The 22648-nt window shown below is 41.4% G+C and overlaps 2 protein-coding genes across 3 annotated transcripts in view; one reads left to right on the top strand and one right to left on the bottom strand.

The window, feature by feature from the left end:
* The window catches only part of LOC137285333 (transcription factor A, mitochondrial-like), a 28846-nt gene extending 22744 nt beyond the window's left edge, over window positions 1-6102 (bottom strand). Inside the window, exons 1-2 of the mRNA XM_067817698.1 lie at window positions 5997-6102; window positions 2811-2941 (exon numbers count right to left, since the gene is read on the bottom strand). Coding sequence (XP_067673799.1) covers window positions 2811-2941; window positions 5997-6064 — 199 coding nt within the window. The 5' untranslated portion in view covers window positions 6065-6102. The remainder of the gene's footprint in view (window positions 1-2810; window positions 2942-5996) is intronic.
* Window positions 6103-6275: 173 nt separating this feature from the next.
* The window catches only part of LOC137285339 (carboxypeptidase E-like), a 45652-nt gene continuing 29279 nt past the window's right edge, over window positions 6276-22648 (top strand). The window contains exons 1-3 of one of the 2 annotated variants that reach the window (XM_067817704.1): window positions 6276-6670; window positions 18706-18917; window positions 22074-22244. In XM_067817704.1, the coding sequence (XP_067673805.1) occupies window positions 6436-6670; window positions 18706-18917; window positions 22074-22244 (618 nt within the window). In that variant the 5' untranslated portion in view covers window positions 6276-6435. The remainder of the gene's footprint in view (window positions 6671-18705; window positions 18918-22073; window positions 22245-22648) is intronic. The other variant, XM_067817706.1, reaches the window with a different exon arrangement.

The raw sequence follows: 22648 nt of genomic DNA, 5'->3' as shown, positions 1-22648 counted from the left end.
CTTGCTGTATGGGGCACATCCTCAACGGCGCCCGCCACACCACAGAGACTGTCGCCGCCATGTAACCCAAGAGATGAAGCCACGTTCGCGCCAAGGCATGCGACTGTGAGAGGAAGGAAGACACCATCTCCCGTACTCTGCTGACTCGAATGGGCGACACAAGACCCTGATGTGTTGTGAACCTCGCTCCCAGAAAAACCAAATCCTGGGTGGGTAGCAGGTCAGATTTCTTGAGGTTGATGATCCACCCCAGCCAAACTAGAATCTCTATCACTGCGTGAGTAGAGTCTAGACTCGCTGGCTGAGACAGGGCACTGAGCAACCAGTCGTCCAGGTAAGGGTGACAAGGCCTTCCTTGCGGCCTGGCTAGAGTAGCGGGCACTATCATGAGTTTGGTAAACACCCTTGGGGCCGTGGCAATGCCGAAGGGGAGCATCTTGAACTGATAACACACCCCGTCGTAAGAGAACCGGAGGAACTGCTTGAACGATGGATGTATCAGCATGTGAAGATACGCATCCTTCAGGTCAATCAACGTAAGCCAATCGCCGGGCTGAACAGCGGAGATCACCGAGCGAAGTGTCTCCATCTTGAAGGATGGAACCACTAACATACGGTTCAACCCCTTGAGGTTGAGAATGGGATCCCCTTCTTGGGAACGAGGACGAGCTTGCGCATCCCCATGACTGCGCACATCACCATAGACACCGTCGATCTCAAAGAATCTCGCGTCAGGTGAGCCTGAACTTCAGATAATTGGCGAAGCAGAACTATATTCGGGGAAACGTCCCCAGAGTGCTCCCCTGCCTCCATGGCCGACCTCTGTAACGAGGATAGGTAGGCCGCGTGGACCACCACCTGCACCTGCTGCATGGCATTCCCGTAAATCACCCTCGTAGGTCCGGTATGGAATGGTGGAACTAACCGCCCCTGTTTGCCAGCCGGAGCTGCACCCGAGGAAGCCAAGCCTCCCCCGAGGGCGACCGAAGTAAACACACACTCGTCCACCACCGGCACAAGGAAGAGAGAATCATCCCCCAGCTGGTAACGGCGGACAAGCTCCGGCAGATCGAAGCGCAAGCGCGTACCAGCTAAGAGGGGATCCATCACATCCTGAACTAGTGAGGGGAGTATGCAGAGCTGCGTCTGTGATGGATGCCTAGGAGCAAACGCCTCACCCGGTAGGTTGAACTCAGTCGAGTCCGGACAGCTAGTTGGGACTGCGGCCTGGGGAATTGCCTGTGCTATTATCTGACGAACTTCCCGCAAGGCCGAGGAAAAACGAAAAGCACCCTCAGCCTCAACCTCCCCGACATCCATCGCCTCAACATCCGAGCCTGAAGCTGAGGCAGAGTCCCCCCGAAAGGAGGACCCACACCCCGACCTGGTGGACGCTCGAGCGAGAGAGGGGAGAGAAGAGCCGAAAGCACCCTCCGCTCCAGCCACCGACGCGGAGCCTTCCGAACCCCGGTGCCAAGACACCGGAGGAAGCTCCGACAGAACCAAGTCCTCCGCTCGCATGGGGAGGGGTGCCGCAGGGACTCAGGAATCCTCAACGGACCCTGCGCCAAGACTGAGAGAGGGACCCGAAGCCAAAGGCAACGGGTTGACTGCCACCTCGAGGCTAGCGGAGCGAGACGAGCTCAGCGATCTGCCCCGGGACCCTCCGTCCCCTGCCCAGAGTGTGTGAGGAACTCCTGCTGGAGACCTCCAACAGACTCAGAATCTGCCACCCTCCGTTTACATTCCCTAATGGAGAACCCCAAGCACAGTTTACAAGCGTCAGGGTCATGTCCCGCCACCTCCAGGCAACGAAGGCACTTAGAATGCTTGTCTTGGGTGGGGGATATTCGACCAACAAGACATACACGTCGTAAATGCCTGTAAGCCAAGAATGCAAGGTATAAGCTAACTCCTAACACAACAGCATACCTACGTATAAACATAATGTATCACGTAGAAAACACTGAAAAGTACATGAACGCCCACAACAAGAACTAGTTGGTACAAGACGCAATAGTCCAACCTGCGGGGACGCCGGCTTCCCGCCATGGGAAAGCAACTTGTGCATAACCCACGGGAAAGTCGCCGTAATACAACTCTAGTCACAGACAAACAAAGTAACGCTAGGTTTTTTAACATTCTGTTTTCTTTGTAACGAACGAATAAACCATACATACAGTAGAGGAAGACTCCTGAGACATCTTCAAGCATGTAAGGCAACCTTGTAGAAACTTTACTTTGAGAACTTTCCAGCTTACGTCCGTACATCACGGTGAAAGCAGAAGGAATAATGATACGGGCTTGGATGCTTACGTGGTTGCCTGCGCATGCACGGCAGAGGGGTGACTCCACGTGGTGAGGGGCCGTATAATGAACAAAAAAAACTTTTGTTAACTGTACAATATTTTATTAAAACATTGATACAACTGTCACATGACATTTTCCGGCAGCGGAAATTGCATATAATTACCCCAAGGACGATCTCTATGAAAAAAAAATTGATAGTCATACGTAAACAGGAACATGAGGTCATTATTACTCAAAGGTAAAAGCAACTTTTTGTGTGCTTAATGTGCACTTTAAACAACATGTGAAGCAAATGATTCCACATTCGTTGAGTCTCGGTAAAATGAAACATAGTCTAAAACAGAGAAAAACCTGATCCCTTTAGTCGTGTTTTACAACAAGCATGGCTTACTAAAGATCAATTCTGACCCTGAGTTTCATGGATCCATCTAACAAGGGGATGTAAATGTGTAATTCACAATGGATTTGTCAATATTTGTTGAAATTTAACTCCTACTTACCTGGATTGTTTCTCAAAATTTCTGCGGTTTGAGAATGTGCAAATTCAAGGAATGCACCAACAGGTCTCTTAGGTGGTGTTTGAGTACTGCAACGGGATGATACAACAAGATGCCTTAGCTGGGAGGGGCATCTGTAAAGAGATACTTAGCATGTACACATTCACTCATAAGTTGAATGCGAAGAAAAACTGTACTCATAGTCATTATCGTTAAGTAATGACTTTTGACTTTGTCAATGATGACCGATTCCACATAAACACTGAAGTGCGTCACTGCTATTACACCCTCAGATTACTCATATCATCAAATTTTGTAGACATTCTTTTTTTTATTGTGTGTTTATAAATACAGTTGGAGATCAAGGTTTGTGCACCATTACACAATACCATTTAGAAAGTGGTCAAATGCAACATATCATATGTGGGATTTCAAGGTCTTTGTAAAATACAAATTCTAGTACATTTTTGCTTCTGTGGCTGAGCAGGCTAGGCGGCTAAACTTTGTGTGCTGGCAATTGGGTGCCTGACTCTGAGGGTGAGGGTTTGAATCCCTGACAGGACTCAACCAAGAAAGGACTAGAATTTGTACTTTACTAAGAAAGTGAAATCCCAAATATGACATGTGTTGCAAGGTTTGTGCACCAGTGTGCTTTCAAGCACTATCTGATCATGCATAAGCTTTGAGTGGTCATTGAATCATAAAGGTTTCAAAGTGCAAAGGATAGGTTTTACGGTACTGCACTCTTTTAACAAACTGTCATTAAATCATCACGAGCTCGTAATACCTCTGTCCGATTTATAGAACATCTGCCGATTCTGTGTTATTTGCGCGCTCTTTGAGATTGTGTTTCTGAAATTTAAAGGGGCACTGATGCGGAGCAATTTCCGTGGACTGGTGTAAACGTTTGTTATTGTTTTTCTCCCGTGAGTACCCGGATGATATCCCAGAATTCGTGACTGGTTAGTGACCTCTGCTGCGCAGTCCGTAAGCGCAGTTGATAGTTTAATTATAGACAGATCAACTTAGGTGAAGTCATTTTTACTTCATTACAAATGTATTAGGAAAACAAATGAAACACTTTGAAGGTTAATCTTCTGCCAGTGGTAGAAATGGTAAAAGACTATTAGGACGGAAAAATAACGAAGCCAATGTACGTCTCTATATTTTGTCTCATAACCCTCATTAGTTTATTGTCATATTTGTATGATTCTGAAAATTAATAAAAGAACACACGATTTGCTTATACTCATTGTAAATTTCTAACATGACAGCAACATTTATACATTGTATAGATTGCCAATGTGGATCCTATTTCACACACATACGCGATCTAGTGTGTGTTTTCTGTCATACAGATTCTGCTGAATGCTACAACAAATAAATTAAAACAAAATGCAAATAATGAATGTAAAACAGACTAATTTTATAGCAACAATGTCAGGCTACTACCTTGTTCAGGAATGTATCCATCAATATCCACGTAAAAGAAATCGTATTCCATTCATCTGCAGCTGGTAAATAATCCTGCTCTGTGTCGCGTGTCTTACAACTGTCTCATTTGCGAAAAAGTAACACATCGTTTCACGTCTTTCGTTGGTGAAAACTAGATAAACCTCTCATTGGTCTCCCAAAATACCACACCTGGCAACTAATTGTATGATGTCCACTATTCCAAGTAATTTAGTTAACCAATAATGAGCAATCAATCAATCAACGCAAGGGTGGTTAATTCTTTGAAGGGAGGATGTTGTTTTTGCACTCACTCTTTACGACAGGGTGTAGTCATCTACACACACTGCCTTTTGACAAATCCGCTAGAAGATAAAAGTAATTAATCAATCAGTGTGTTATCGGTTAATCCTTTGATCGATGTTTGTTTTTGTAAGTCAGCTGATAAACCCTCTTGCATCACTTACATGCACATATTACATAACATACAATACATTTGCCATTACAGACCTTAATTTATAATGTTGAGTATTTACTCCAGACAGGAGATATGCCAAATGGGAACCTCTGTTGAGTAACCGAAGTGGTGTTGCTACTAATTATACCTGTTATAAATTCATGAATTGACCATCCAGAGAATGATGACAAATAACACGTGTAGGTTTACGCCATCAAACGCGAGTTACAGCAAGGAAGATGTAATCTCTGTGTCGCATGCACTTATGGGCCGAAACTGTTTTGAGGATACCAACGGAATTTCGTTTTATAAGGAATACACACAGGCATTTGCTGTGTACTTTGGTAAATAGGTGAAATAAATTTTTTTACGTAAGACAATTTTCAGATTTCTCTACCAAAGGCAAAGTCATCGGTTTTTTTTGTTTACGAATTCAAATAAATCAACTGTGTGTTTTATTATCATTAATAATAAACCATTGTAGCTACTATAGCTACCAAAATTTACGTATGCTATTGCTATCACAGCTCAACCAACACTCAAAACTACCTAAACATAAAGCTTTGCAATCTTCCGTACTGAAACAAATGGCTTGCTACGTGCCTGTAGACATCATATTTGCATGTAACATGACTAAATATCGAGGTTAAAAACACAGAAATAGGATCAAATTGGACCAGTAACTATACCATCCAAGCATCCGAAAAGAACTACACTGCTGGGATATTTGGTTACGATCAGACAAGGAATATCATGGATATTTTAAACAAATGGCATGTGATGGGCATCCGGCCTCCTGACTGTTTAGGTGAAGAAATTCTGCTAATATGGACAGGAGCCCAGTTCCTTTGTCCGTCACGGTCGAAGGAGTGGGCGCTGACCAATTTGCGGTCTGCTTTCGTAATTAGACCGTTGGCGAGAAGCATTATTCGCTCCGCATCAGTGCCCCTTGAACAATGTCAAACCTGACCTACTCATGTTCCAGGTATAAGTACGAGTACCCTCAAGATGAACAGTTTGAGACGATTTAACTGCAAAAATCTTTTAGTCAGTGGGGTTGGGGTGTGTAACTATGAAATATGTTCGCACTCATAGTTACGTAGTGGTTGAACACTTTCTGCAAGAGCTTCGTTTTATATATACAGATGCTGTATTTATAATCCCACACCCAAAACAAACTCTGCATGCTCGACTTTGCCTAACCTATATCACCAGTAAATGTTACGGACAGGTAGATAACTGACCCACATATTAATTGTTTCTATAAAGTTTGGTTGTACCTCCAGCATAACGGTGCATGCTGTCTCAATGCTCTCTCGAGCAACCCACTGGCACGTGTGACGGCCATTTTGCGTGGGCTGGCGCGCGGTCGGGGACATTTCCTTGCTCAGTAATGTATATAATAAGCGAGGTTAAATTAAGGAATTGTAAATGAATGATCAAACTAATAGAACAAAATATGAATATTGTTATGTGTGTTAGTGTACATTATGTGAGGAAGAACGGTTATATGCGACAGTGTCATGGAATATATCATGTTTTGTATTCCCATAATAATTACTCCCTTTGACGTCATATTTCCGTAAACATTGATGTATTCTGTATAAATTATCACCGCTTACGTTTTCTGCCATTTGGTGTCAGCTGCCACAAGTCCGAAGCTTTCAGTATTTGTCAGCTGTTGCTTGAATCGATTCTAACAGTCTTGAAAGTTAAGTTATGATAAAATTTCTACGGATATCGGTCTTTGTACCGATCATCCTCGTTGCTTTGCCAACATCCCTCGGCTTCCAGTTCGTCCATCACAACCATGAGGCTATGCTTGGTGTCATGAACGACGCTAATAGACGATGTCCAGAAATCACAAGAATCTACAACCTCAGTGAGCCATCAGTTCGCAACCGAAGTTTGACTGTAATCGAGTTCTCCAACAACCCCGGAATACACGAGGCTGGTAAGAGAACACTGAGTAGTTCTTAAGTCCTATCTTAGCTTAATAGTTTCCACTTTGCCAGTTGAATGCCTAGAAACACATTACCACTGAATGTATGGGTGCAGCCGCATGGACGGTTGTTCGAACATGCCTTTCTTGTGGAAGGATTTGTTGATTTACTGTTATGTCAGTTTTTATATGTTGTTCAGTAAACTGTACTTGGACACTGATTTTCCCAATAATGGTTTATTGGTTTCTGTTCATTTTATCTGACATATTTTCTTACTGTAATGATCAAACATTCACTACAATGGGTAAACATTCATGCTCAAGGTAATAATTCCTTATATGCTGTAGTAACCTATGTTCCTCATAGTATGAAATATATATTTATTACCTAAATATAATTTATTACCCATGGTCAACATATGGGTAGTTGCATACTAATCGCGTATGTCACACGAGTGTTCTATCACGTTGACCGATGTCGTATCGCATTACCCTGTGTAGATAACGACTTGACCTGAGATTCTAACGATTTGATTTGATAACCAATGACCTCTCAGTTAAGTCACAGTGTGACGGAATTGCGTTTTCATTCAAAACAAACTCATGAATTCATTCATTCTACAACATATATGCATTGTGGGAATGTAAACATTGCGAACGTTGACATGTCGCTGTCTAATTGTGAGTCAAACTGCGCCATTATGTCTGTCCAAAAACATATATACAATGTTTCCACCAGTGAACTTAGCTGAGCGTAGCAACTGCAAAATAAGAAACAGGATGCTACATATTAGTTTGCTGTAGGTGGTTGTATGAGGCAATGACAACTGACATGCATTATGAATCAATAAATACCACACTTGTTATATACAGATTATACAAAACTTGTGACCTTCACTTCGTCAGATACCTTAGGAAGGGCACTCGTTTCATATGATTTGTATGTAATGGGACCTCATGTAGTATTCACTATACATACACTTAGGAGATAAACATACTGTGTTGGAAAATCAGAGGTATATAACAAAATTATAATAGCTCTAAATTTTTTATTGGAAACCTCACCGGTAGGCGTTCGGTTTTAAATCAAATATAGAGCTATTATAATTTCGTTACATACCTCTGATTTTCTAAGTCAGTACGTTTATCTCCTAATTCTACCATGACTTCAGTAAATACTGGATTGTGATTGGTTAAAGGTCACATGCAACGTAAAACACAACTTTGCAGATTCTGATACCTTTAGGTATGCACTTACCAAAACAAATCATGAAAAGTGCCAATTCAGTCTATAAAGTTGAAAAAACCGCGATGAAAATAAGCCCACAAAATCAGAGTTCAAACGATTCACTAAATTCCCCCCAGCGCTGGGGGTAAAACTTGTTTCAACAGCTGTACTGCGCTACGTCCATAACGCATACGCAGTGAATAGGTTCGCGGAGCTTGAAACAGTAGTCTGATCTTGGTTATGTACACAAACAAGTAAATAATCTACTCGTTACATAAGAAAAACTTGTTGTTTGTAGTAAGCAGCCCCTGCTACACAGAAAGCTCAATGTCTAGTTTATTGACACCTGTATGTCTGCCTGCCTGTCTGCTAAAGACAATATACAATAGACAGCTTCAGTCATTGACTACATGCAATCTGAACTTAACACCTATCAGGCTATACGCCATAAACAAAATAAATTGATTTATGACTCATGCACCCGAGTCCAGTCTCTGCCACTTTATGTAATTAGGCAGGTGTGATACTTGTACACATGACAAGTTTTTATGTCTGTGGGCTGCAAACAAACTACAGCCATTTTTTCGGATGACTGGATTTGACGGAAACTGGTGCAAACTCTTTCAAGTCCTGCTTTGTACTTGGACGAATGACACTTTCCAGTCACGCAGTAGTTCACCATCTCTGCTGAGATGATTTTTGATCTGATCGAACTCAAATTCAGAGAACGTGTATTTACAAAACCCAGCATCTCTATATACATTCTCTGGGGATAACAACGTATTCTAGTGTAAATGATTTTGTTTGACAACGATATATGAATCCATACTGAAACGACACATCAAGTACCATAAAAGAAGTTGTTATCCAAAAAGAATCTTTCTTTCTTGTGACTAGCCATACTTATAAAAGGCCCGTCAAACACGTCATCTTTCTGTACACACAATGAGCCCTGAGTAATTCTTCATTCTACCATGACTTCAGTAAATACTGAATTGTGATTGGTCAATCAAAGTCATTCCGAGGTATATAATCACGTTACACGTTCGATTTTAAAGAATTAACTCGATTTGATTATTAAGACAGAGAATCATTTGGGCACACAGATGTAATTATGGTTTTACACAAACTTGACTAACAGACTTGTTTATGTAATGCCAGTGGTAATACTGGTATTCTTGGCTTAATGTACAAATATGTATGTTGATGTGGTAAGACCTTTATTATAAGGTATGAAAATGAGAGTTGGAGTCACTAAGTTAAATGTCTTACCACCTAAATTGCAACATGAACAATAACAGTTATATTCACCCAATTGCAGGATCTATTTCACCAATATATTGGTTTAAGTGTAGAAAATGTTTGCAGTTTGGACTTGGGCCTTTCAATTTCAAGAGATTTGGATTACATATTTATTATTTTATTTCTGCATGCACTCGCACCAAATCTCCTGTGAACACTGACAAATCATTTTTAAATAGTATAGTAATTGTTATGAAAATAATAGATACTTAAGGCCACTGTAGGAACTGTAGAAACATTTGAGACAATTTACAAAGTAATTTAGTGAGGACAGTATACGTTCAGTTTCATTACCACTGTGACTTCATTTTTTTCACACATTGTAAACAGTTGGAATCTGCTCAAATTTGTTAGAAATTTGAGTATGTTTCATGTTTAGTATGTTGTATAATGTTTTGCCAATGTAATGACCACCAGTAGTATGAGTCTTTGTTTTTCAAAGCAATTTGCCAAGTTGTTATGATGTATGACTCCTGGTTATAAGGGGTGGTGGGGTAGCCTATAGTGGTTAAAGCGCTCACTCATCACGCAAAAGACCCGGATATAATTCAACATATGCTACAATGTGCGAAGGTCATTTCTTGTGACCCCGGCCATAATATTGCTGACATATTGCTCAAACTACAGGAAAAGTTGTGAAAATATAAACGTAGTCATTAACACACCCACGGTTAGTATCAAATTAGTATCATTACACACTACTTTCTAGGATGTTATTTCTTGAGTCATTTCAGAAGTTAGGAAGTATGTTGTTGACAGATTATAGTAAGCAACTTCTTTCATTATGTGATGCAAGAGTCATTAATTTATGAAAGAAATTGTTATCTTAAAATTTGTCAATATTGTATCTTTATTATTTATCAAACCTGACAGTAATTAGTCATGAAACGTGAGACTGACACAGGAGACACTTTTGACAGCAGTGATAACATCTGGTAAAAGAGACAGAATGAAGAATACATGTTGTGTGGGATCAGCAGCATTTAGAGGTTGTTGTAGATGACCGACCAAGGTGTTTGGGAGGATTTAAGGTTGTTCCTCGCTTTACCCGATGAAGACATCTGTAACCATCTTGAATCATTGTGTGGAAAGAATAACAAATCTTAAACCCATTAAATGACTTGGTCATATGTAATGTTTCAATAAATTAAAAACAAGGCAACTTCATCTGATGAAATGTTACTTACACAAGGACTTGACAGTGTTGGAAAATGTCAGCAAAGAATTATGGGTTGAATAATACGTGTAATTTTGGAAGTAAGACATACTGTATTAAATGTTTCCAGCAGTCAGGCAGATGGCGCTCAGTTCAATCATATTTTCTTCTATTTATTAGGTTTTGTAATAGATGGTATCTATAAATAAAATATGTAATTAAATGAAGTTTTGTAAATAGTTTTCAAATAACTGTATGTGACAAAATGTGATGGATATTGCGTATAGTGTTACCTTTCATCCAACCCACAGTCTCACCTTGACATCACCCACATAGATAACTCTCTGCCTGCTTGTCACCGTACACACAAGACCAGCAGTGTCACCTTGGTCTTCCACCATGCCGGTGATGACTACTGTAGCTCCAGCATATACAGTAGCATCCACCATCTTGGTACATGAACAGATTCATGTCCCTTAGACACACCACATATATATGCATGTTGAAAGTTCTTTTTGTATTAATGGTGTGGATGCATCATGGACATTTACATAGAAAATAGGAAGAAGAGAACAATTCTTCTTACAAAATACAAATATTCTTCAATTTGCTGTCTTCCTATGGTGGTTTTCTATTACTGTCAGTCTCATCAATGTAACACAAGATAAATTAAGTTTCAAATATTTGCTTTGATTGCATAGTCGAGGTGAAGGTTTCAACTTCATTGTGAACATTAACAACAGTTTGATATGTTGAAGTATTTTAATATAGTTTGAAGTATTTGAGTTCATCTCAAGTTTTAGGCTCTATTTAGTCAGAGGAGACATATACAAAACATTTGTACTGGCGAAAATGTTTAGTTTTCCCATTCCATCTTAATGTGAGGTATTTGTGCATAGCAAAGTAAACTGCAGATAACACTTGATTACACTTAGGAAAATACACAGTAGAGCGTTTCCAAAATATCTTGCTTAGGTGTCGGATGATTGTATGAATAGATTGAAATCAGTTGCTCCTGAAAATGAACTTGAAAATGATTTACTGAAATGCACATTGAGCACCGGAAGTTGCCATGGCAGTCACAGATGATTTTCAGACAGTAAAAACACTTCATACAATTTCAGCCTTTGAGAAAGAATGACACAGTCCAAGGGTTGGTTTTTTTGTTCTATGGTGGGAGTGTTTCGAGAAGTTATTATAGATTGACGTTGAGACTAATGAGACATGTCAGGTTTCCTACTTTACTAGTCTCCAGGGATCAGTGGCCTCACAATTACATTGACCAAACTGTCCTCAGAGCCTGTCAACAACTGAATGTCACCTGCACACTATCTCACAGCCCATTGTCTTGTCAAGGTATCGACCACTGGTGAATAGCAGAGGGAAGATGTTCTGTTGACAAGGAGCAGGGACAGGAGAGAGAAAGCTGCCCCTCCCCCTCCCTGAAGAAATATGATACATAGTCTTTTGACATCTTTTTATTACTTGTATTATGTTATTATTTATAGGATATTTATACAGCACACATCCACGCAACTAGTACATGCTGAGGGGGCAGGAGCTGCACAGGGTTGTATACTGCACAGGCACAGACAGGAAAGTACTGTATGAAACAGAAAAACAACAGGTTTCAGGCTGTTTCTCTGTATCCCTAAAATTTACACAACTGCAACAGCACATGTCGAATTCTACCATGACTTCAGTAAATACTAGATTGTGATTGGTTAATCAAAGTCATTCAGAGGTATATAATGATTTTATACGTCTCTGATAATTTTTAAATCTTAATGTATAGGTTATGGTAGAATAGAGATAAACATACTGTTTGGGAAAATCAGAGGTACATAACAAAATTATAATAGCTCAAAGTTTTTCATGTAAAACCTTATGCTACACATTCGGTTTTAAATGAGATTTATAGCTATTATAATTTTGTTATATACTTATGATTTTCAAACACAGTATGTGGGGTTGAGAGACTTGGAGATGGTGAGGATTCATAACATTTATTAACTGGAACCTTTAACATGCCATCTCAGCTATTACAGACCATCCTAAGATGCCTTGGGTGAGGGAGCTGTCCTTTACTTCCACTCCAGGGACCATCAATTTACACAAACATATTGAGGAGATAAACATACTGTGTTGGAAAATCATATATTACGCATTCGGTTTTAATTCAGATTTAGAGCTATTATAGTTTCGTTTTATACCTCTGATTTTCCAACACAGTACGTTTGTCTCCATTCTACCATAACAGTGTTGTTAAGCTTTAAAGAAAATACATACTGTGTTGGAAAATCAGAGGTATATAATCACATTATATACCTCTGAATGGCTTTGATTAACCAGTCACATTCCAATATTTAATGAAGTCATGGTAGAATTTTATGTTAATCACTGTTACGTAAACGTGACATTCCTACCTATTAAAGCTTGACGCTCATCAAGTGCTTTATCACTCTTTTTTTTCTTCCTTGAAAAGTGTTTTTGGTTCTGTGAAAATTGTTGAATATCAAAGATATTCCGAGAGGCAGATTCAATGCCTTGAGCTAATTCGAGAGCTTTCTTGTAGTTCAGACCTGGCACAGACAAATGTTGTCTTTGAATAAGATCATCAGACACACCACACACATATCTGTCACAAATCATGTTTCCAACTTGAGCTCTATAGTGACAATGTTCAGCAATGGTGCAAAATTCTGCAATATAGGTATCTATTGACTGATCAGAGAGCTTCTAGCACATTTTGAATTTGAAGCTTTGTATTATCACGGATGGCTTCAGTTCAGAATGATTTTCCAGCACATTGATCAAATCATCGAAAGATTTACCTGTTGGTTTACCAGGTGAAAATAAACTGAGTTGTCCATATATCTTTGATCTGATCACACTGATAAGATTAGCCTTCTTCTGATCACCATCTGTGATAGTGTTCTGTCAAAGTGTGCAGACATCCTCTCCTTGTACAAGATTCAGCATCACTGTTTAAATCACTGATTTTTACCTTATGCAGCACTTTCTGAATATGTCGTCTAGACCTTCATAGCCAATTATGTGGTGTATTAGAGTTGACAGACTTGAAGATGGTGAGGATTCATAAGGCTAAATAAAAAAGTGGATGGTTTCTCAGGCATCCGCACACCATTTTTATTTGTGCCTGTTACAGTTTTTTATTGCCATTTAAAAAAATAATTTTGTATTTTCCGTTTCCAGATCATCCATTTATCTACTATATGTACGAGTGTTTGTACGAACAATTCTGCCCTCATCACTCTTTAAAACATTTCAGTTTTTTATGCAGCCTAAGGTTTATTAAGTGGAACCCTTAACATGCTATTTTACAGACCATCCCAAGATGACTTAGGGCAGGTCCTTTACTTTTGCTCTGGGGACCATCAATTTCCACAAACAGATCTTTACGTTAATCACAGTTACATGAACACAACATGCTACCTACAGTGACAAGGGGTTATCTGAAAGATATTTTGTGCTTCTTCATGTGTGTTTAATGTGTCATATCTATTGATTACGATCTTCAATTCCCCTAACGGATCATCATGTCTTCGCTGATGAGTAATATCTCTATCCTTCAGCCCGACCCCAACAATCGTCTGTGACACCTGTCCTAGTTTTGCTTTTGAAACGCCCCCTCCCATCTGTTTCTCTTTATAGTGACAGACACCATGGTAGCTACATCCTTAACAGTTTCAGCATGACATTTATTATTTATTACATTATCATTTATAATGTAGCTAAGGCTAATTTCAAGCTGGGCGTTTACAGAGTGTTCTTTGTAATACAGTATCATCACACACTGATTACCATAAAGCCATGGGCTGTTTCAAACACGTCACTTTGAACTTATAAAAAAACACATTAGTTATTTCTGCAATAATCTCACCGGAGAAGAGTTCTTTTGCTGTATTTCCTCTTTCCTTACAACTGGAACTGTAGTCTGACTCAACATAGTAGTTAACAGATATTTCACATTTTCACACAGCAAGTTCAGCTACATTAATTGTAGAGATAAAAGTGATAAACTTTTTCCTGTTTCTGACTCCTTCAAGGGGTTGTAAACCTGTAAGTTGTGTTAGCAACAAGGTAGTTGCACCCAGTCAAAAGTAGGGATCGATCCAGGCACCATTCGCTTACTAGCACAGCACCTTAGACAACTCGCCAGCCATGCCCCATGTGAGTGGAACCATTTAGTTAGAATTCTCTTAATAACCCGATGCATGCAGTAAACACATGCACACACACATTCACGCTCTGACAACACTCCCTTAACAGATGTGTCTGACAGGCAGGTGGTCAGTGGAGTAGCTCTTTTCATCCTTCTGTGGATCAGTGTGCTCATTAGATATACAGGTACATCATTGTAGGATTAGTGTTTCTAGGCTGCTGCTGACACAATAAAACAGGTATGGCACAGAGGTCATGGTACACAATGTGTTGTCATTTTCAGGGTCTCCGTGACAGAGTGAGGATTACTCTCACCAGGCTCAATCACAGATGCCACAGTTCCTGTGTAATTGATGCCCTTCTATATTTATGATACATATATGGTAATCTGTTGGTATGGAATGGAAGAATCTATTACATTCCTGCATTGTTTTCCAGTTAAACCTTTTTCTCCCCACCTACAAACAATATATTATTTATTTCAAGTGAAACATCCCATCATATATTGAGAAACAAACCTGCATGATACACTTCTTTTCCATGTAGATATCACATGATGCATAAACAATAATATCAATCATTAGTATCATCTTTATATACAACCATTTACAAAACATTATTATTGCTGACTTATTTCATATTTATTGCCTCAACACTTCTTTGATAACATTTTCCATATATACTTTAATTCATACATAGATATGCATGTACACATCATATCCTATAGAGTAACAAACTAGCATGATACATTTCTTATCATGTAGACATTACGCAGTGCGTAAACTATAACAAACCCACCAGATGTGTGGACCTGGGTTTGATCAGTAACACCAACAGCTGCACGAGTAATACAGCTGCACGAGTAATACAGCTGCACCTGCATGAATAAATGAAGCGTATACACTCTGTTCAGACTGATCCAATGACAGCAATAGTCACACAAACAAATATGATAAGTTAATGTTGATTAATGAAAAACATTGAAAATATAGATATATTGAAAAATAAAGATATATATAATGGTTCTTACATTCACACATTATGCATTCATACATTTACACTGTACACATTCATACATTTACACACAATAAATAATTTCTAAAGCTTTTACAGTTTTTTTAAATAGTGGTTGAAAATTACCCCTCAAATACTGTTATATATGATACACGATCAGTACTAACAATTTTACCATTGCTGGATATCATCAATAACTTTGTCCACTTGCTGGACATTGTCGAGAAGATGCTGGGACCATTGTATCACTGTGTCCATGGCATCCTGCAGGACATCTTTGTGTAAGAAGATCAATACTCATTCAGCCATGTCCCATCACAATGTCCTCCCACAATAGCGCTTTAATAGTGGTGTTGGTTATGTGGGCGTATAGCACAGTGCTTTGATATGCTGTAGGCTAATCCATTATAAACTGATTACATTTGAGTTAGGATTTGTTGATGAGCTGTTATAAATTGTACTGTCATTGTCTTTGTATCTGTTTGTATGGAATGGCTGTTATTAAATGAGGATCCAAATCCAGAAAGATCATTCATTCTCTGACACATCTACGATGATCTGGAATGTTCCAGCTGGCTTCATTGATTTCCAATCTTTCCTATTGACATGACATGACAAGAGATGAAGTGGGGAATTTGGCAAGCTGTCCTCCATTTCCTATTTGTAACCATAGCAACAACAGGTGCAAAATGTTACAGACATATAGTATACTACAATTTTGATGTTAAAGACCAGATTATTTACAGACTGTATTATGGAATGTGTTGTTGCATAACTGAAAAAAAATCCAGTTCAGTTCACAGTACAGAGAGACTCTCAGACATTTCTTATGAATGTAAGAAACATGTGAACATGGCTATGACCAAGTGTTCATCATCCTTGTATTCACACCTGTGAAGGTTCAGGGTAGAGTTGGTCTTCAACAACCCATGCTTGCCATAAAAGGTGACTATGGCTGTTGTACGAGGCGACACAGGATTGGGTGATCAGGCTTGCTGACTTGTTTGACACATGTCATTGGTTCCCAATTGTGCAGATCGATGTTCATGCTGTTGATCACTGGTTTGTCTGGTCCAGATTCAATTATTTACAGGAATATTGCTGAGTGCAGCATAAAACTAAACTCACTCTCTCCTTTTTTCATGTTCATATACATGTAGTAAAGAATCTTGGAAAAGTGGCTCACATCTAAAACATCTGTGAAATATATGAGACGAAGAGGTATCATATTTTCACCTTGTACAATTACAGTGTTATATTTTCACCTTATGAGCTAGGTCCAATTACAGTATTATACTTTCACCTCATGTATTAGGTCCAATTACAGTATTATACTTTCACCTCATGTATTAGGTCCAATTACAGTATTATACTTTCACCTCATGTATTAGGTCCAGTTACAGTATTATACTTTCACCTCATGTATTAGGTCCAGTTACAGTATTATACTTTCACCTCATGTATTAGGTCCAATTACAGTATTATATTTTCACCTCATGTATTAGGTCCAGTTACAGTATTATACTTTCACCTCATGTATTAGGTCCAGTTACAGTATTATAGTTTCACCTCATGCATTAGGTCCAATTACAGTATTATACTTTCACCTCATGCATTAGGTCCAATTACAGTGTTATATTTTCACCTCATGTATTAGGTCCAATTACAGTATTATACTTTCACCTCATGTATTAGGTCCAATTACAGTATTATACTTTCACCTCATGTATTAGGTCCAATTACAGTATTGTATTTTCACCTCATGTATTAGGTCCAGTTACAGTATTATATTTTCACCTCATGTATTAGGTCCAGTTACAGTGTTATATTTTCACCTCATGTATTAGGTCCAATTACAGTGTTATACTTTCACCTCATGTATTAGGTCCAATTACAGTGTTATATTTTCACCTCATGTATTAGGTCCAATTACAGTGTTATATTTTCACCTCATGTATTAGGTCCAATTACAGTGTTATATTTTCACCTCATGCATTAGGTCCAATTACAGTGTTATACTTTCACCTCATGTATTAGGTCCAATTACAGTGTTATATTTTCACCTCATGTATTAGGTCCAATTACAGTGTTATACTTTCACCTCATGTATTAGGTCCAGTTACAGTATTATATTTTCACCTCATGTATTAGGTCCAATTACAGTGTTATATTTTCACCTCATGTATTAGGTCCAATTACAGTGTTATATTTTCACCTCATGTATTAGGTCCAGTTACAGTATTATACTTTCACCTCATGTATTAGGTCCAGTTACAGTATTATATTTTCACCTCATGTATTAGGTCCAATTACAGTGTTATATTTTCACCTCATGTATTAGGTCCAATTACAGTGTTATACTTTCACCTCATGTATTAGGTCCAATTACAGTGTTATATTTTCACCTCATGTATTAGGTCCAATTACAGTGTTATATTTTCACCTCATGTATTAGGTCCAATTACAGTGTTATACTTTCACCTCATGTATTAGGTCCAGTTACAGTATTATATTTTCACCTCATGTATTAGGTCCAATTACAGTGTTATATTTTCACCTCATGTATTAGGTCCAGTTACAGTGTTATATTTTCACCTCATGTATTAGGTCCAGTTACAGTATTATATTTTCACCTCATGTATTAGGTCCAATTACAGTGTTATATTTTCACCTCATGTATTAGGTCCAGTTACAGTGTTATATTTTCACCTCATGTATTAGGTCCAATTACAGTGTTATACTTTCACCTCATGTATTAGGTCCAGTTACAGTATTATATTTTCACCTCATGTATTAGGTCCAATTACAGTGTTATATTTTCACCTCATGTATTAGGTCCAATTACAGTGTTATATTTTCACCTCATGTATTAGGTCCAATTACAGTATTATATTTTCACCTCATGTATTAGGTCCAGTTACAGTATTATACTTTCACCTCATGTATTAGGTCCAATTACAGTATTATATTTTCACCTTGTGTGTTAGTCCCAGTTGAAGTATTCTATTTTCACCTTGGTCTTTTGATGAAGGTGAGCTTTTGTACTTGTATGCTAGTTTGGATCAATGCAGATCTGTCTGATAGGTCAAGAGAGTGGGGTTTTGTAAGCAAACTTTCAGATGAATATTTTGATCAAGCTAATAAATGCCATGTCTATTTCAGGGAAACCTGAATTCAAGTATGTTGGCAACATGCATGGCAATGAAGTGGTTGGCCGGGAAGTGCTTCTCAAGCTTATAGACAGCTTGTGCCAACGTTACAGAGAGAATGACAGGTTGATCCACTTCATGGTGCACAGCATGCACATTCACATCATGCCATCCATGAACCCTGATGGCTGGGAGCAGGCCTACAAGAACTACAAGGAAGCCAAGGTACTTGGTGTGTGGGTGGAGTAGGGGAGCAGGCCTACAAGAACTACAAGGAAGCCAAGGTACTTGGTGCATGGGTGGGGTGGAGGAGCAGGCCAACAAGAACTACAAGGAAGCCAAGGTACTTGGTGCATGGGTGGGGTGGAGGAGCAGGCCAACAGGAACTACAAGGAAGCCAAGGTACTTGGTGCGTGGGTGGGGTGGGGGAGCAGGCCTACAGGAACTACAAGGAAGCCAAGGTACTTGGTGCATGGGTGGGGTGGGGTGGGGGAGCAGGCCTACAGGAACTACAAGGAAGCCAAGGTACTTGGTGCGTGGGTGGGGTGGGGGAGCAGGCCTACAGGAACTACAAGGAAGCCAAGGTACTTGGTGCATGGGTGGGGTGGGGGAGCAGGCCTACAGGAACTACAAGGAAGCCAAGGTACTTGGTGCATGGGTGGGGTGGGGGAGCAGGCCAACAGGAACTACAAGGAAGCCAAGGTACTTGGTGTGTGGGTGGAGTAGGGGAGCAGGCCTACAGGAACTACAAGGAAGCCAAGGTACTTGGTGCATGGGTGGGGTGGGGGAGCAGGCCTACAGGAACTACAAGGAAGCCAAGGTACTTGGTGCATGGGTGGGGTGGGGGAGCAGGCCAACAGGAACTACAAGGAAGCCAAGGTACTTGGTGCGTGGGTGGGGTGGGGGAGCAGGCCTACAGGAACTACAAAGAAGCCAAGGTACTTGGTGCATGGGTGGGGTGGGGGAGCAGGCCTACAAGAACTACAAGGAGACCAAGGTACTTGGTGCATGGGTGGGGTGGGGGAGCAGGCCTACAGGAACTACAAGGAAGCCAAGGTACTTGGTGCATGGGTGGGGTGGGGGAGCAGGCCTACAGGAACTACAAGGAAGCCAAGGTACTTGGTGCATGGGTGGGGTGGGGGAGCAGGCCTACAGGAACTACAAGGAAGCCAAGGTACTTGGTGCATGGGTGGGGTAGGGGAGCAGGCCTACAGGAACTACAAGGAAGCCAAGGTACTTGGTGCATGGGTGGGGTGGGGGAGCAGGCCAACAGGAACTACAAGGAAGCCAAGGTACTTGGTGCGTGGGTGGGGTGGGGGAGCAGGCCTACAGGAACTACAAAGAAGCCAAGGTACTTGGTGCATGGGTGGGGTGGGGGAGCAGGCCTACAAGAACTACAAGGAGACCAAGGTACTTGGTGCATGGGTGGGGTGGGGGAGCAGGCCTACAGGAACTACAAGGAAGCCAAGGTACTTGGTGCATGGGTGGGGTGGGGGAGCAGGCCAACAGGAACTACAAGGAAGCCAAGGTACTTGGTGCGTGGGTGGGGTGGGGGAGCAGGCCTACAGGAACTACAAAGAAGCCAAGGTACTTGGTGCATGGGTGGGGTGGGGGAGCAGGCCTACAAGAACTACAAGGAGACCAAGGTACTTGGTGCATGGGTGGGGTGGGGGAGCAGGCCTACAGGAACTACAAGGAAGCCAAGGTACTTGGTGCATGGGTGGGGTGGGGGAGCAGGCCTACAGGAACTACAAGGAAGCCAAGGTACTTGGTGCATGGGTGGGGTAGGGGAGCAGGCCTACAGGAACTACAAGGAAGCCAAGGTACTTGGTGCATGGGTGGGGTGGGGGAGCAGGCCTACAGGAACTACAAGCATACCAAGGTACTTGGTGTATGGGTGGGGTAGGTTAGCAGGCCTACAGGAACTACAAGCATACCAAGGTACTTGGTGCATGTGTGGGGTGGGGGAGCAGGCCAACAGGAACTACAAGGAAGCCAAGGTACTTGGTGCGTGGGTGGGGTGGGGGAACAGGCCTACAGGAACTACAAGCATACCAAGGTACTTGGTGCGTGGGTGGGGTAGGGGAGCAGGGCTACAGGAACTACAAGCATACCAAGGTACTTGGTGTATGGGTGGGGTGGGGGAGCAGGCCTACAGGAACTACAAGGAAGCCAAGGTACTTGGTGCATGGGTGGGGTGGGGGAGCAGGCCAACAGGAACTACAAGGAAGCCAAGGTACTTGGTGCGTGGGTGGGGTGGGGGAGCAGGCCTACAGGAACTACAAGGAAGCCAAGGTACTTGGTGCATGGGTGGGGTGGGGGAGCAGGCCTACAGGAACTACAAGCATTCCAAGGTACTTGGTGTGTGGGTGGAGTAGGGGAGCAGGCCAACAGGAACTACAAGGAAGCCAAGGTACTTGGTGCGTGGGTGGGGTGGGGGAGCAGGCCTTCAGGAACTACAAGGAAGCCAAGGTACTTGGTGCGTGGGTGGGGTAGGGGAGCAGGCCTACAGGAACTACAAGGAAGCCAAAGTACTTGGTGCATGGATGTGGTGGGTGAGCAGGCCTACAGGAACTACAAGCATACCAAGGTACTTGGTGTGTGGGTGGAGTAGGGGAGCAGGCCAACAGGAACTACAAGGAAGCCAAGGTACTTGGTGCGTGGGTGGGGTGGGGGAGCAGGCCTTCAGGAACTACAAGGAAGCCAAGGTACTTGGTGCGTGGGTGGGGTAGGGGAGCAGGCCTACAGGAACTACAAGGAAGCCAAAGTACTTGGTGCATGGATGAGGTGGGTGAGCAGGCCTACAGGAACTACAAGCATACCAAGGTACTTGGTGTATGGGTGGGGTAGGGGAGCAGGCCAACAGGAACTACAAGGAAGCCAAGGTACTTGGTGCATGGGTGGGGTGGGGGGAGCAGGCCTACAGGAACTACAAGGAAGCCAAGGTACTTGGTGTGTGGGTGGGGTAGGGAAGCAGGCCTACAGAAACTACAAGGAAGCCAAGGTACTTGGTGCATGGGTGGGGTGGGGGATCAGGCCTTCAGGAACTACAAGGATGCCATGGTATTTGGTGCATGTGTGGGGTGGGGGAGCAGGCCTACAGGAACTACATGGATGCCAAGGTACTTGGTGCTTGGAAAGGTAAGGTGGGGGAGCAGGCCTACAGGCACTGCGGGGTTGGCAAAGAACATGGTGCTTGGAAGGGTAAGGCACTGGGTAGGGGAGCAAGCCTGCAGGCACTGCGGGTTAGCAAGGAACGTGGTGCTTGTGGATTTGATAGGGACATAAATCAACCATTGTCATGTATTTTTATCTTTACTTTGGCTTAGTTTTTATATATTACTCACTGTGGAATTTACTGACAATATTTCTTGTTATCAGGAAAAAGGTGGTGATCCTAACTGGCTTATTGGTCGTGCCAACAACAACAGCGTGGATCTGAACCGCAACTTCCCCGACCTTAACTCAATTATGTATCAACATGAGGCAGAGCACAAGGGCCGTAACAACCACTTGGAGAAGGTGGAGTTTGCAATTAAGAATGTCACCAATGTAAGTATCCTGACATGTCAAATCATGTGAATGTTAAACTAAACCAAAAGTACATCATTGTTAGTGAGAACATTAATTTTGTCTCATATATTGTTATTTTTCCTTATCTTGACATATGCTTTATTGCTAATCTCCCCTTCCTTCCGAACGGTTAGTGGAAACTTGAATCCCTTCATATTTTCCAGAATGTACAATCACTCAGCTTGAACCACATCCATTTTCCTTCCAAAAGTGCCAAAAGTGAGATGATCATTTGTGTACTGTAAACAGTGCCGACATCACGTACAGTGCTTGACTCACACCATGGGCTCTTCTGTTGCTGTATTTTGGTTTAATTATGCATTGATGTTGTTATAGTTATACTATTATCATTCCGTATGCATACGTTTGTACTTTGACGTGGT

Source organism: Haliotis asinina, chromosome 5 (assembly GCF_037392515.1).
Source record: "Haliotis asinina isolate JCU_RB_2024 chromosome 5, JCU_Hal_asi_v2, whole genome shotgun sequence".
Taxonomy (NCBI): Eukaryota; Metazoa; Mollusca; class Gastropoda; order Lepetellida; family Haliotidae; genus Haliotis; species Haliotis asinina.
This window is presented reverse-complemented; position numbering and strand designations above follow the sequence as displayed.